The sequence below is a fragment of the Theropithecus gelada genome, chromosome 8, assembly GCF_003255815.1.
Source record: "Theropithecus gelada isolate Dixy chromosome 8, Tgel_1.0, whole genome shotgun sequence".
Lineage (NCBI taxonomy): Eukaryota > Metazoa > Chordata > Mammalia > Primates > Cercopithecidae > Theropithecus > Theropithecus gelada.
Genome location: NC_037676.1, coordinates 42015842 through 42031227, shown reverse-complemented (window position 1 = coordinate 42031227; position 15386 = coordinate 42015842). Strand labels below are relative to the sequence as shown.

The following is a 15386-nucleotide window of genomic DNA, read 5'->3' as shown; positions in this document are numbered from 1 at the left end:
ATTTATTGAGATGGAGTCTCGCTCTGTTACCTAGGCTGGAGTGCAGTGGCACTCTCGAGCAATCTCAGCTCACTGCAACCTCTGTCTCCTGGGCTTAAGCAATTCTCCTACCTCAGCCTCCTGAGTATCTGGGATTACAGATGTGTGCCACCAAGCCTGGCTAATTTTTGCATTTTTAGTAGAGACGGGGTTTCACCACATTGGCCAGGCTGGTCTTGAACTCCTGACCTCAGGTAGTCCACCAGCCTCGGCCTCCCAAAGCGTTGGGATTACAGGCATGAGCCACTGTACCCGGCCAATTTTTGTATTTTTCGTAGAGATGGGGTTTCACTGTGTTGGCCAGGCTGGTCTTGAACTCTTGACCTCAGGTGATCTGCCTGCCTTGGCTTCCCAAAGTGCTGGGATTACAGGCATGTGCCACTGCTCCCAGCCAGTGACATAATCTTTAAATTGATAGGACACAATGGCAAGTGTCAAAGGAAAGTGGAAGAATATCACCAATTATGAAGTACATTTGTCAGAGTTTAAGAGCAGAAAAAAGAAATCTAAGCTGAATTTTTATACAAGTCTTTATTTACAACTTGTTTAACAACTGTACACTTTTTGCAGCCTTGAAAACATTTTTGTACTTGAATGGGAAAATATAGTTTGACCAAATCTTAACTTTATTCTTCATATACATATACATATCTTATATGCATACATATAAACACATACATATAGTTAATACCATAACAAGTTGGCAGTCGTAAAATTAAAATGAGTAAGTGATATCAAAAGGAAATAAAAGATTTCAAAAACACTAAAAATCCATCTTCTGGTGGTTTCCTGGACTTTATGGTTTTGTGATTTCAGTTGAAATTTCTTACTGAGGCTCTTTAACAAGTCATTCACCTCAGAAAAACAGCAAGAAAACCCACCAACCTCAACACATAGTAAATGGTTGGAAAACTCAGTAAACAGGTGGAAAAATGCTTGGACATCATTATGTACAACATTGCTAAATCTGTATTTCATTTTTGAAGTGAGAAGTTCCAAGACCGATGTGGACATCGTTTTTGGATTATAATGACAAAGAATGAAATTGTGAAAATGTAAATTCAATACTCAATCAGAAAGAAGAATATACCTAGCAATATCCTTTTTGCAAAGACTAAAATGCAAGGTGGATTACTACAATGTCAAATATGAAACTAACAACAATTCACAGAACAATCAATAGTACTTAAGACATGAATATAAGGCTTCAGAGGTGGGGCTGTACTCAATACAGTTCCAGCTCCAATGTACTAAGGTTTCGTCCAGCTCATCTAAAAAGTTTTAAAAATAATACAAGGGGAAAAAAAAGCCTCTTTCTATCCCCAAATTTTTTGATATAATTTATTAATCAAACTAAGGCAAATTATTATTAGATATGTTTAAATTTTACTATTAAATAATCAAAAACTGAGTGTTCTAAATGGTGGCAACTGTCAAAACATGAAAACTGCAAAACAAGATAAACCTAGAAATTATTTTCTAAGTACAAAGCATTCTGAATTACACAGAACCTGTAAACAGCAAAGTTCATGACAGCGATGATATTTTAGTGCATTTGAATTATAAATAACTAAGGCTGTTAAAAAATAAAAGATTTGGGCCAGGCGCAGTGGCTCACGCCTGTAATCCCAGCACTTTGGGAGGCCAAGGCGGGCAGATCACGAGGTCAGGAGATCGAGACCATCCTGGCCAACAAGGTGAAACCCCGTCTCTATTAAAAATACAAAAGTTGGCCGGGCGCGGTGGCTCAAGCCTGTAATCCCAGCACTTTGGGAGGCCGAGACGGGCGGATCACGAGGTCGGGAGATCGAGACCATCCTGGCTAACACGGTGAAACCCCGTCTCTACTAAAAAAATACAAAAAAACTAGCCGGGCGAGATGGTGGGCGCCTGTAGTCCCAGCTACTCGGGAGGCTGAGGCAGGAGAATGGCGTGAACCCGGAAGGCGGAGCTTGCAGTGAGCTGAGATCCGGCCACTGCACTCCAGCCTGGGCGACACAGCGAGACTCCGTCTCAAAAAAAAAAAAAATACAAAAGTTAGCTGGGTGTGCTGGCATGTGCCTGTAGTCCCAGCTACTTGGGAGGCTGAGGCAGGAGAACTGCTTGAACCCAGGAGCGGAGGTTGCAGTGAGGCAAGATCGTGCCACTGCTCCAGCCTGGCGACAGAGCAAGACTCCGTCTCAAAAAAATAAAATAAAATAAAATAAAATAAATAAAAGATTGCTGTTAAAAATATTAAAAGGCCCCAAATCACTGATTGGCATTTGTGTACAGTCATTTCTTGTATTTAGAGTAAAATGCTATTTCTTATTTCAAACATATTGAAAACGTCTCTTAACTAATATGAATCGCTACAGAAACATAGTAAAGTAGGTCACCAAGAAGATAATAAACTGAAGTCACACCACTTACTCATTTGTACTTGAACTACAATAAGAATTTCATCATAACTTGCTTGGAATTTGACACTGCTGGATCAAGTCTGTTGCTTGACTACAAAAATTTAAAGAGAAAGAGGAAAGCATCAAGCCTTCCTAACAAAATAATTCTAAGCACCAAGCTGACTCAAAAGGATTATGGTTAGTCCCTTATTTCCATTAAAAAATTTAGACATATTACTATAGATCCATCTAGTTATGTTAAACACTTTAGTAACAGGCCAAGTAAATTAATACATATTTTTAAATGTTTTCATTAGCGAAGTCACTGGAATAGTAAATGCCTCATACATAAAACTTAATTTGATTCATAATGTAAGTTAATAAGAGGAGGAAGTTATGAAGATAAACAAAAAAATTGCATCTTGATGTACCTTTGAGGTGGACTTCCAGGAGAAATGTTTAAGGGACAGAAACAAAAAAAAACTATTGGCAATGTTTATTAGATCTATATAAATTTAAAAGGAAGGATATCATCATGAAATGTATCAATCTTTATTTGAAATAAGCATTCATATCAATTTGCTTGATAAATGTTAACTATATAACATCAATTTATATTGTATATTTTTTAGAGACAGGGGTCTTGCTTTGCCACCCAGGCTGGAGTGCAGTGGTGTGATCGGACCTCACTGCAGCCTGAACCTCCTGGGCTTAAGCAATCCTCCTGCCTCAACCTCTGGAGTAGCTGGGACTACAGGCATGAGCTACCATGCCCAGCTAATATCAATTTAAAGAGAGTACATAAAAAGGGGAAAAACACTGAAGATATTAAGAAATGATTTATAAAATGATTTTATCACTTGAAAAATAAAGTATTGAGAATCTGTTCTTAGAAAAATATACACTGAAGACTAGCTTAAAGGAATGGGGTTTTGATTTTTCCCAAGGTCTTTAAAAAGGATTGGTATTAATTTTTATAAGAGAAAAACTTTCTCTAAGTATGGTGGTAAAATCTCAGAGTTGTCATAAGTTACTTCACTGCCTTAATTTGTCCTTATTTTCTCTCTGGGCATTAAAAGTACTGTTGAATGGCATTTTCGGCAATACTGGAAATGTTCTATACCTGTACTGTCTGACAGGTGACCACTATCCACATGTGACTTTGGAACATTTGAAATGTGGCTAGGCCACTAAGAAACTATAGTTTTAATTTTACTTAATTTTAACTGCCACATGTGGCTACTGAATTACCTATAATCTACTCTTGTCTAGGTTAATAAGAAAACAATGGAAATTAAGATACTTAGAGACTTAATCATTCAACAATTAATTAGTGGAAGATATTCAGAACACTGTATTTTGTCCTTATGTGTTATGTTTCACTTTTAACTTTTTAATTTGGGAGAGAAAAAAAGCAGTCCTTTCCCTCAAAGGCCAGGGTCTAGACTTCTCCATTCTAGCATTGCTCTCTTCTAGATGAGCTTCTTATGCAAAGCACGTCAGTAAAACAGGGGATAAGGTAGAAGAGAAACGTTTTGTACTATAAAAGCACGTCTCTCATCTACAAACAGAACAAAACAAATGATAGAATGTTCTTATGAGCAAATCTCTCTATTCTTTGGCAGTAATTGTGTCCATATTTATGTAATGTAATAAACAAATATTTCAGTATTTTTGAACTATGATTTGAATATTAATATACTCAAGTTACAAATGGAGAAGTCCTGGCTCCTAAAGAAAGTCTCTCGGTAGAACAAGCTGAAAACTTTGCTATATATGAATGTAAGAAAATGGCCAAGTTCACTGGGCGTGGTGGCTCAGGCCTATAATCCCAGCACTTTGGGTGGCTGAGGTGGGTGGATTACCTGAGGTCAGGAGTTCAAAACCAGCCTAGCCAATATTGCAAAACCCTGTCTCTACTAAAAATACAAAAATTAGTTGGGCATGGTGGCGGGCACCTGTAATCCTAGCTACTCAGGAGGCTGAGGTGGGAGAATTACTTGAACCCAGGAGGTGGAGGCTGCAGTGAGCCGAGATTGTGCCATTGCACTCCAGCCTGGGCAACAGAGTGAGACTCCAACTCAAAAGAAAAAAAAAAGAAAAAAGAAAACAGCCAAGTTCATAAAACCTATCTGTTACAGGGGAACACAGAATGCTTTTGCAGCCTGCCATCTTTAGTGCCTGCCTTTCCAGTCACCTCTTCTCCACCATTTTCCTGATCCTCCGACTTGACAGCTCCTGGAACCTGGCTTTCCTGTCTTTAGGTACATGCAGTGACGGAGGCACTGCTGAAGTTAGGGGCAATCTGCAGGTTTGTATTTCAGGAGGCAGGCAAACCAAAGGTAAGAACATCTTCTGACTAACTGTAAGATGGGATAATTTTTATGAATACAACTTCAGAAACCGTCAATTTTCAAGGGTGTTTGCATTTGAAAGGATCTGGCTTCTAAGTATTACATTATAAAAGAATCTTCTTAAAGAGACATGTAAAAAGTAACTCATGTCCAGTAGCTCCAACCCAGCTTCCAACAGATTTCTAGACTTAGACCTTTAGATTCCTAACTCTAAGATAACAGAAAATGCCAGAAAGGTAGAGGGGAGGAGGGAAAATAATGATCTAATATTAGTAAAGTGCTACAAATTTTGCAGTAAAATATACTACATAAATGACTAGAAGTAACAGTAAATAATATTAAGATACTATATAAAGACTATATATTCAGACACTAAATAAAATAAACACACTATAGAATGTACATGGAGTAATCACTATCCTTGGGTTGACAAATACATCAGAATAAACACAAGTCCTTTTTATTAATTTTACAACATAACTGCTGAAGTAATTATTTTCCTTCATCAAGTTAGTTACCACTCAAGTGATAATGCCTACCTGGAAGTCTCCCATGTTAAAGCCTCAACATGCTTTGGTAGTTTTCTTTTTCTCATGTAGGAGTTGCTTTTCTCATGATACCTAAATCCTCCTCTAAGCTCTAAGTAGATATAATTCAGATTTGATAGTCCCATGGGCCCAAACTTTGAGGCTGTGAACACCTCTGATTTCACCTTTATCAGGTACATAATGGCGCAATGTTGAGTATACTTTAAAAATGCCTACTTTTGCCTTCTTTTAAAACAAAACTGTGTGGGGCTACTGTGTGTAAATAAGAGGGACATAAAATTGAGCCTATGGCTTGCAAACTAGATAAGGCAGATCTAGATAACACCAAGTTGCTCACGATATTCAGTCACCACAGATTTCTTCGCATCTCATCAAATCACAGCATCCTTAGCGACCTAAAATCACTTTCTGAGCTTTAGTAATAGCCAAACAGTCTCAAAATGAAAAAAAGTGTTTTTCCCTTTACTAATAAACATATACAATTATATTATGTGCCTAGTTAATACTCAATGAAGGCAAGGACCATTAGAAAATAAATTAGATATTTGTTTACTCTTTTACTGAATAATCATGTAATACAGAGGATTTTAGGCAAACTATTGCTTTGGGAACATCTGTTTAGATAATGCAAGTTTTCATTATACTAGGACTTCTCTCTGCCTGCATATTTGTTTATAATTAAGCTATTTCTTATCTCAATGATCCATTCCACTTCCTAGGAATGAATTTGCCTTAATAGCCTTCCATTACGTTCTTAGGTTTCTATTGTTATGCAAACACACACAGCATGCAAACCAAGTCTTACAGAGTATTACTGGAAATTATAAGAAAACAGAAAACTTCTGAAGAGACATCAATTCCTGATCTATATCTATATATTTATCTATCATAGGAAAACATTTATAACCACAATCACCAAAACTCATACACTTGCCATAATTAGGTTCAGGTCTCTTGTTTCTCAAATGAACATTCTTTTCTCTATCATTTCAGTGCAATGTGGAGAATCCAAGGATGCTCACGTTTTAAGTCAACATTAATTAAATATGTTTTATAAGTTTCTATAGTCATAAATATAATACATGTGAATTGGTTCGATAAAAGGCTATTTAAAAAATAAAATCATCTACATATACTTCCCCAGAAAATCATCAGTGATTTAAAAGAGATGGATGCCACGCCATTTGTGCTGCCTCTTGTTTTCTAGAAAGGAAGCTAAATATTAATACTTCGGTAATTTGAGGGATTGGGTGGAAATTAGCTCTGTTAGTGGCATATTATGTTTTTTAGGCCTCTGGGAACTGAACAGGATTTGCTGCAAAACTTTAGACCACTTCTGTGCTAAAACTGGACAATAAAACATTTTCAGCAAAAGGAACATATACCAATTATTATTTAAATATTCTTTATAGATAGAAAGTAAAAATTAGATGACAGATGCATTGAGAATAGCCTTCCTCATAGAAAAAACTTCATGATATATAACATTCAAATCATTATTATAGCTATCAAGAATAAGCCCTGAAACCTCTTTCTAAATGTAACGAAACTAGGTTGGATAATTACCAAAAGAAACTGCCATTCTGACAGAATTGTAGGAAGAGAGATTATCCTTATTGAATGGAAAATTCTTCTAATTTATAAAAATGAAAAAATAGAAAAATGATAAAATAATTTTCGAAGATTCTGACATCCCATTTTATTTTGCTCAGAATAGTCTTTCATCCTACTGTATGGTATCACACAGGCTTCACTGTTAAGAAGTACAATGCTACATCAGTTTGATGGCCACTGCTAGGCAAAGAATCCCTTCATAATATAAGAATAAAAACTCAAAATATTCTTCTACAGTTTCATGAATAGACAACAAAAAGCACTTTGTCTTCATGTTGTTATTTTGCCCTCAGCAAAAAGCAAGATACCAAGCACTTTCCTCTCACTTTAGAAACAGAGATGTTCTTATCCACATGGCTGTAAACTAGCTGGGTTTCCACTAGCTGTGGGTTGTGGATGCTTTTTCAGATAAATCACACACGATCCAATTGGGGATAACTGGAGTTATCCTGGAGTCAGACATTTGGATAATAGAAGACTAAATGCAGAGTTAAGATAATTTTTAAAAGTAATTTAGATTTTTGTTTCAAGATGATTATTGTATTGGGATAAAGACTTCCAAGTTTTTAACATGCTATTATCATTAAAACAACAGGTGAATTTTTGTGAGGGAGCAGGAGAGGCTGAAAAATATTTCAAACGATTACTTAGCTAACAAGAATAAACCAAACTGCTACTGTTGAAAAGGGGATAGGAGGCTGGCGCAGTAACTCATGCCTGTAATCCCCGCACATTGGGAGGCCAAGATGGGCAGATCACCTGAGATCAGGAGTTGGAGACCAGCCGGGCCAACATGGTGAAACCCCATCTCTTTGTATTTTGTAAAAATATAAAAATTAGCTAGGCATGGTGGCAGATGCCTGTAATCCCAGCTACAAGGGAGGATGAGGCAGGAGAATCGCTTGAACCTGGGAGGCAGAGGTTGCAGTGAGCCAGGATTGTACCACTGCACTCCAGCCTGGGGGAGGGGAGGGAAGGGGAGGGGAGTGGAGAGAAGCAGAGGGGAGAGAAGGGGAGGGGAGGGAAGCGGAGGGGAGGGGAGGGGAGGGGAGGGGAAGGGAGGAAAAAGGAAGGAAGGAAGGAAGGAAACAAAAAGAAAAGAAATGAGAAAAGAAAGGAAGGAAGGAAGGAAGGAAACAAAAAGAAACGAAACGAGAAAAGAAAAGAAAAGAAAGGAAGGAAGGAAGGAAGGAAGGAAGGAAGGAAGGGGAGACAGTAAAATGGCTCATCAATAAAATATGTATTTTCTTCAATCTAGCTCATCTTTCACTTAACAATCACTCACTACTGATCTATTTGCCCAGCATGGATTTTCATTCTTCTGTGAGAACTGCTGGAATATACAGGTTGATGTTTCTTTCCTTTTTTCTTTTTTTTTTTCTTTTGAGTCTCACTCTGTGGCCCAGGCTGGAGTGCAGTGGCACAATCTCGGCTTACTGCAACCTCCACCTCCTGGGTTCACGTGATTCTCCTGCCTCAGCCCCTCGAGTAGCTGGGATCACAGGTGCCTGCCACCATGCCTGGCTAATACTGTATTTTTAGTAGAGATGGGGTTTCACCATGTTAGCCGGGCTTGTCTTGAACTCCTGACCTCAGGTGATCCGCCCGCCTTGGCCTCCCAAAGTGCTGGGATTACAGGTGTAAGCCACCACAACTAGCCACAGGCTGATGTTTCTGACTGGATAACATTTAGCTTAATTTTGTACAGTTGAGCTTTTATTATACTAACAATAAAACCTCAACAAAATTACAGACAGCAAGTTCATCCTTATTATAGTCTAATAATCTAATTAAAACCATTATATCAGGTTAAGGATGTCTAATAGAAAAGTCAATCTTGGTAAATTTCGGAACACAGGGTCTTTAGGGACTTCTTTTTCTGCATTACTATCAAATAGACAAATGGTAAAAGATATAACAGAGTTTTTCAAAGTTCTTTAAAAATATGTACAATTGTACACTTCTCTTTTCAGATATTATACACTACTATATTTTCTGGATTACAAACTTTAAAAATACACACTGTGGAACATAAATGCTAGGTTTTAATATTCGTTAGTTCTTTTCTCACCCTGGTTAGAAGGAAAACAGAAAGTCATCTTCCTGTTTATAAGACTTCAGACACTGTGGTGACAGCGTGCTGCAACCCAACACAGCAACCCTGCAGTTGCTCCATCCTGGTGCCTGGACAAGCTCCACTGCACAAGCCAACGTGGCCCCAGGAAGGTGCTGTATGCGGGAGTTTGTAAAAATACAGCACAGCATCACTCATGATGAGGCAAAGTTCCTAGTGTCTTTAAAAAATTTCCAGATAGACGATACAACATCGCGAATCTCCTGAGGAATCATTAATCATTACTAGAGAAACAGAATGTCATAAACCCTGTCCAAAGCCGGACACCAGACATGGAGTTGCCACCATTACAGTTAAATTTTATTCTTGGCTTTCTCATACCTAAAGTATATTCAGAAGCTATTTTTTTTTTTTTTTACAAAAGCCTGTTTTGTTTTTAAACATCATAAAATGTTTAGAAATATAATTTCTCCTATGTAATGAACCTAATATACTAAATTTTATAGGTACAGTAAAGGAGAATGAAAATTATAAATGTAGGCTGGGCGGCTGGGTGCGGTGGCTCATGCCTGTAATCCCAGCACTCTGGGAGGCTGAGGCGGGTGGATCACGAGGTCAGGAGATCGAGACCATCCTGGCTAACATGGTGAAACCCCGTCTCTACTAAAAAATACAAAAAATTAGCCGGGTGTGGTGGCCTGTAGTCCCAGTTACTCAGGAGGCTGAGGCAGAGAATGGTGTGAACCCAGGAGGTGGAGCTTGCAGTAAGCGGAGATGGCACCACTGCACTCCAGCCTGGGGAACAGAGCCAGACTTAGTCTCAAAAAAAAAAAAAAAAGATAAGAAAATTATAAACGTTAACATCAAAATAATAGCATACAATAGATGCTGAAGAAAAGTCAGAAGTACGACTGGGCGCGGTGCCTCGTGCCTGTAATCTCAGCACTTTGGGAGGCCAAGGTGGGTAGATCACGCGAGACCGGCCTGGCCAACATGGTGAAACACCATCTTTACTAAATTACAAAAATTAGCCGGGCATGGTGGTAGGCACCTGTAATCCCAACTACTCCGGAGACTGAGGCAGGAGAATTGCTTGAGCCCGTGAGGCAGAGGCTGCGGTGAGCCGAGATCGCGCCATGGCACTACAGCCTGGGTGAGGAGCACGGCTCCGTTTCGAGGGAGCGGGGTGGGGGAATTCAGAAGTAAAACTCCCCTCTAAAGGCCTGGCACCTTTCCAACCCAGCTAGAGAAAAAAATATCTGGGTAGGTGGATGAGTAGGAGATTAGGACTGGGCCTGTAAATAGAAAATGAAAATGAAAACCTCTCATCTCACAGAACAAAATTCATTCAGTGAGTAGTTCACAGACTTTTTTTTTTTTTTGTCTTCTTGAGACGGAGTTTCGCTCTTGTCACCAGGCTGGGGTGCAATGGCGCCATCTTGTTTCACTGCAACCTCCGCCTCCCAGGTTCAAGCAATTCTCCTGCCTCACCCTCCCAAGTAGCTGGGACTACAGGCACACACCACACCTGGCTAATTTTTTGTATTTTTAGTAGAGGCAGAGTTTCACCATGTTGGACAGGCTGGTCTGGAAATCCTGACCTCAGGTGATGCGCCCGTCTCGGCCTCCCAAGATGCTGGGATTACAGGCATGAGACACTGCACCTGGCTCTTGTTTTCATCCATCATATTCTGCAGGTACAATTTTCCCAAAATTTTAACTTACCAAGGTTAGTGCTCACATCCCAATTTGCTTTATTGATTGATTGATTGATTGATTGATTGAGACGGAGTCTCATTCTGTCGCCCAGGCTAGAGTGCAGTGGTGTGATCTCAGCTCACTGCAGTCTCTGGCTCCCACGTTCAAGTGACTCTCCTGCCTCAGCTTCCCAAGTAGCTGGGATTACAGGCACGTGCCACCACGCCCAGCTAATTTTTGTAATTTAGTAGAGATGGGGTTTCACCATGTTGGACAGGCTGGTCTCACACTCCTGACCTCAAGTGATCCACTCCCGCCTAGGTCTCCCAAATAGCGGGATTACAGGCTTGAGGCACCATGTCTGGTCCCAATTTGCCTTAAAATTAGTTGGATCCTCAGGCTATTTGTGAAATACAGGTAGGGGTAAGAACAGTCTGAAAGTTTTTAATCTTTTACTTTGGAAACTTTCCAGTTGATCAGGTCTGCGTAGCCTCCTGAAGCCCTACAGCAGTTCTACTCATGGCTACCTCCGTTTATCCCTAACTCTTGCTGCTTTGTGGTCTCGTCAGGCAGAAGCAATCATGCTGTGTTCAGACTTCTGCACTTAACGTAAAAAATTAGCCATAATGTATGGCTCCACTTCTACGTATACTCAAATCTTTCTTCAACTACGGCTTCTGAGGACAAACAAATACTACTGATTTTTGGGTCATCTTTCTTATTAAAAAGTAAGAAAGAATTTAAAAATCAAACACTTGAATATAGTTTCTGAAAATTCTTAATTACATTTAACTTGATTTGAGGTTACTTGTATTTAACATAAAGAACTAAATGAAACCTGAACTTCCAAATAGCAAGTACATGAGAAAACATCCTCCTATATTAAGTAACCTATCTAAAAATAAACAAAAAATACCATGACCTAATTTCAGAAACTTTTTGCTTTAAAAAGATGGGCTATGTTGCAAGAAAAAAGACTTAAATATAATTTGGGACCAAATACATAAGTCAATATGGAAAGTTAGAAGGCATTTCATTTTTAAATGAATATTTCGCACTTACATAGCACCTTATATATACAAAGTGCTTTACAATGATTACTCGACAGCCCATTCATCGATGTAAATAAATGTGGTTTACAATCTGTTAACAAATGTAAGCACTTTGAGGCAACCAAATACCCAAGAAAATCTATTTAGTAACAAATTCCTGGACTAGCAGATAGATGTGAGAAAAAACGTAAAGAGATCTGTCATAATATAACATACAAGAAGTTACTAATGTTAATGACTGATATTAAGATGTCAAGTGTTAGGAATTATTAAAAAATGGAAGGGTTTATATTAAAGAATAAGTAAAACACATGGGGCATAAGTCAACAAACAGCCCAAAAATAAGACTACCAATAACTTGTACATATATGAAAGAAAACTCTTTTAGATGTGGAGAGCAACTGAAGGTATGTCAACCACATTGCTAGAAAATGATCCTCAGTTACTAAGATATTCCAAAACAACAACAAGAAATTAATGCAGTGCCTGATTTTTTTTCTTTTGTAATTTATCCCAAAATAACCTCACCAATACATTCACTTCTGCCAGCAAACAAGATAGCAGGAAATAATGAAATTTTATGTATTTATGTTTTAAAAATAGTCTCCAAATCTTTGGACAAATTTAATTTCCTATAAAACAATGTGAAAACTCGTTTTTTCCTCAAATAATTCTACCAGGTGCCTTAGGGAAGATGTGATTAGCACCTCTGCCAATGTATTTATGTCTTTGCAAAAAGAACACTTGTCAACCATTTTGTATAGTAAATATGCAAGTTATTTGAACTGTACTTGGAAAACAATTGAAAACACAGATTAATACATCATAAAAAGATTAATTCCCTTTAAACAAAGACATTCTTATAAAGCATGGTAACACACAGGCACAATAAAGAATATAAATTGTATTATCAATTATTGGCAGAAAATCTAATTTATTACAAATCCTACACCTTTGAGGAAGAGGACATTTTCATACAAAGAAAAGTATTACACTATTATACAACATTTTTAATTGAACATGTACAAATTTTTGGCACATTAAAAAGAACTGAAAGGACTACAAAATAAAAACCAAACAAACTAAAACAAAGATACGGGAGAGAGAAAAAGTCCTCAAAATGAGAAACACTAAGTATTGACACAGAAGAGAAACAAAAAGTAAGCTGGCTGAGTTTCCTGAAATGTTGTTGTGTGTAACAGAAGTATGCTGTGGGTGCAGGTGTCTGTGTTTGAGCAGCAGGACTTCTCTACCTTGCTGTGGCCGGCTGCACGTGGCCTGGGTACGATCTTCTGCTGCTGGTCGCTTGCCTCTGCCTTGCCAGAAACGACTGCCCTGAGCCTGTGCTTGCTAGTCTGTCTTCAGCTGCCTTTTTATGCAGAGTCATTCCCTGCAACATTAAAATAAAAAAAGGAATCAATGAAAACATAGTGGAACATACTTTCACAAAATAAAATTTCATCATGCAGAATTTGTTACACTGTATCATAAAGCACAATTAGGAATGTTAATACTACTCACTATAGATTAAAATCTCATAGAGGCATTTTAGTTCCCACAGTTAGGCACAAATTTTCTTTTGGAAAAATTCAGGCTTAATTGTCTGATTTTACAACAAACAATACAGGAGATGATAGAGACAGACATTACCCACACTCAATCATACTTCCTTTCAAATTAAATGTAGAAAGTGATTTTTTTCCAAGGAAAAGAGCATGATTGGTAGCAGTTGATTCACTCCGGTGGTGGAAATCACAGGGTTTATTTAGAATGAAAAACACAAATGCTTATGTTGTTTCTTTAGGTGGAAAGCCACACTAGGTACTGTACATACCACCATGCTGTTTTTCTTCACTTCAAGGCGGACTTGTATTCTCAAACAAATTAAGAAAACTTCCTTACAGTCCACAACAGAGGGCCCAAACGAGAGAAGGGGGTCTTTCTTGAAGACAGGAGAAGGATCGCCTACTAGCTTAGAAGGGAGAGGAGGCAACTGCTGGACCTAGAGCATTTTAACAGGAGGGAGGAAACCTGCAGGGCACTCCCTGACTGTGGAGGAATGACAAGAATATGATAATAACACTACTTACTAAAGGCAGAAGTCTATGAGTAGATCAGGAAAAAAGCAGTTTTTTGGTACTCATTTAATAAGACAATGAAGAATCCTAGCCAGAGAAACATTAAGAACTGAGAGATGGCCAGGGTAGTGGCTCATGCCTGTAACCCCAGCACTTTGGGAGGCTAAGCTGGGAAGATCACTTGAGGCTAGAAGCTCAAGACCAGCCTTAGCAAAATAGTGAGAAACCCCCTCTCTAAAATAATAAAAAAAAAATTAGCTGGGCATGATGGCATGCCCATAGTCCCAACTACTTGGAAGGCTGAGGTGGGAGGATTGCTTGAGCCCAGGAGGTTGAGGCTGCAGTGAGCCGTGATTACACCACCGTACTGCAGCATGGGAACAGTGCAAGACCTTGGCTCAAAAACAGTAACAACAACAAAAATGAAAGAGCTGTTGTTTAATCTCACTAATGACTGAATGCAAGTAAACTGCTGGGCATAAGTAGAAGCTGGCAGCAAGGAAGAAAAAAGCAATCAAGAGGCAAAAGGAGAGCCAGGGGGAAAAGCCAAACTATGGGATGCAATGAAGGATGTGCAGAAGATAGAAGGCTGGAAGATACATCACTAGCTAGTTTCTAGGGAAAACACAGGTCATGGCTTTGCATTATTTTATCTTTTTTCATTTTTTTTTTTTAGACGGAGTCTTGCCATGTTGCCCAGGCTAGTCTCGAACTCCTGGGTTCAAAAGATCCTCCCACCTTGGCGACTCAAAGTACTGGAATTGCAGGCGTGAGCCCATGCGCCCAACCTCAGCTTTGCATTTTTAATACAATTTCAGTCTATCCTATCAATCCAAATACATAATATTTTCCAAATAAGAAAAATCTAAAACATGTTTTTAAACTCAACTTGAAATCAGAGCACTTAAAGTTTTGAATAAAATTGATAAATATTTATTGGTAATCTTTAACTTATACATTTGGCTACATATATTAAAATTTATATTTTATTTAAATATTCTAATTTTTCCACTTTCACATTTCAAGCAATTTATCCAAATTCTTCACACAAGTTAAAGACCTCAATCTATTGCAAGGGCATTCCCTAAGCTACTTAATATCTCTTCCCTGCACTCATCATTTCCATTTCCATTTAAAGTTACCTGAGATGCAGAACTTTCTGAATGTAAGCATGATGGTTTACTTATCTGAACGTAACTTCTGGGAGTCTATTTGGATTTATTCCTTCACTCTCTAAGTTAAAAATTAAGACTATTCTGGCCGGGTGCGGTGGCTCACGCCTGTAATCCCAGCACTTTAGGAGGCTGAGGAGGGTGGATCATGAAGTCAGGAGATCGAGACCATCATGGCTAACACGGTGAAATCCCGTTTCTACTAAACAAAATACCAAAAATTAGCCAGGCGTGGTGGTGGGCGCCTGTAGTCCCAGCTACTCCGGAGGCTGAGGCAAGAGAATGGCATGAACCTGGGAAGCGGAGCTTACAGTGAGCCGAGATCATGCCACTGCACTCCAGCCTGGGCGACAGAGCGAGACTCCATTCAAAAAAA

General features: G+C 38.6%; 1 protein-coding gene and 1 long non-coding RNA gene across 3 annotated transcripts in view; one reads left to right on the top strand and one right to left on the bottom strand.

The window, feature by feature from the left end:
* Positions 1 to 556: 556 nt before the first annotated feature.
* Positions 557 to 3826, top strand: LOC112629730. The gene is made up of 2 exons (XR_003120745.1): positions 557 to 1767; positions 2077 to 3826. It is a non-coding gene; the product is annotated as an uncharacterized LOC112629730 (long non-coding RNA).
* HOOK3 (hook microtubule tethering protein 3) overlaps positions 2111 to 15386 on the bottom strand; it is a 137075-nt gene continuing 123799 nt past the window's right edge. The window contains exons 22-23 of one of the 2 annotated variants that reach the window (XM_025393252.1): positions 13014 to 13150; positions 2111 to 3981 (exon numbers count right to left, since the gene is read on the bottom strand). In XM_025393252.1, coding sequence (XP_025249037.1) covers positions 3978 to 3981; positions 13014 to 13150 — 141 coding nt within the window. In that variant the 3' untranslated portion in view covers positions 2111 to 3977. Of the gene's footprint in view, positions 3982 to 10395; positions 13151 to 15386 lie in introns of those variants that run through there. The other variant, XM_025393251.1, reaches the window with a different exon arrangement.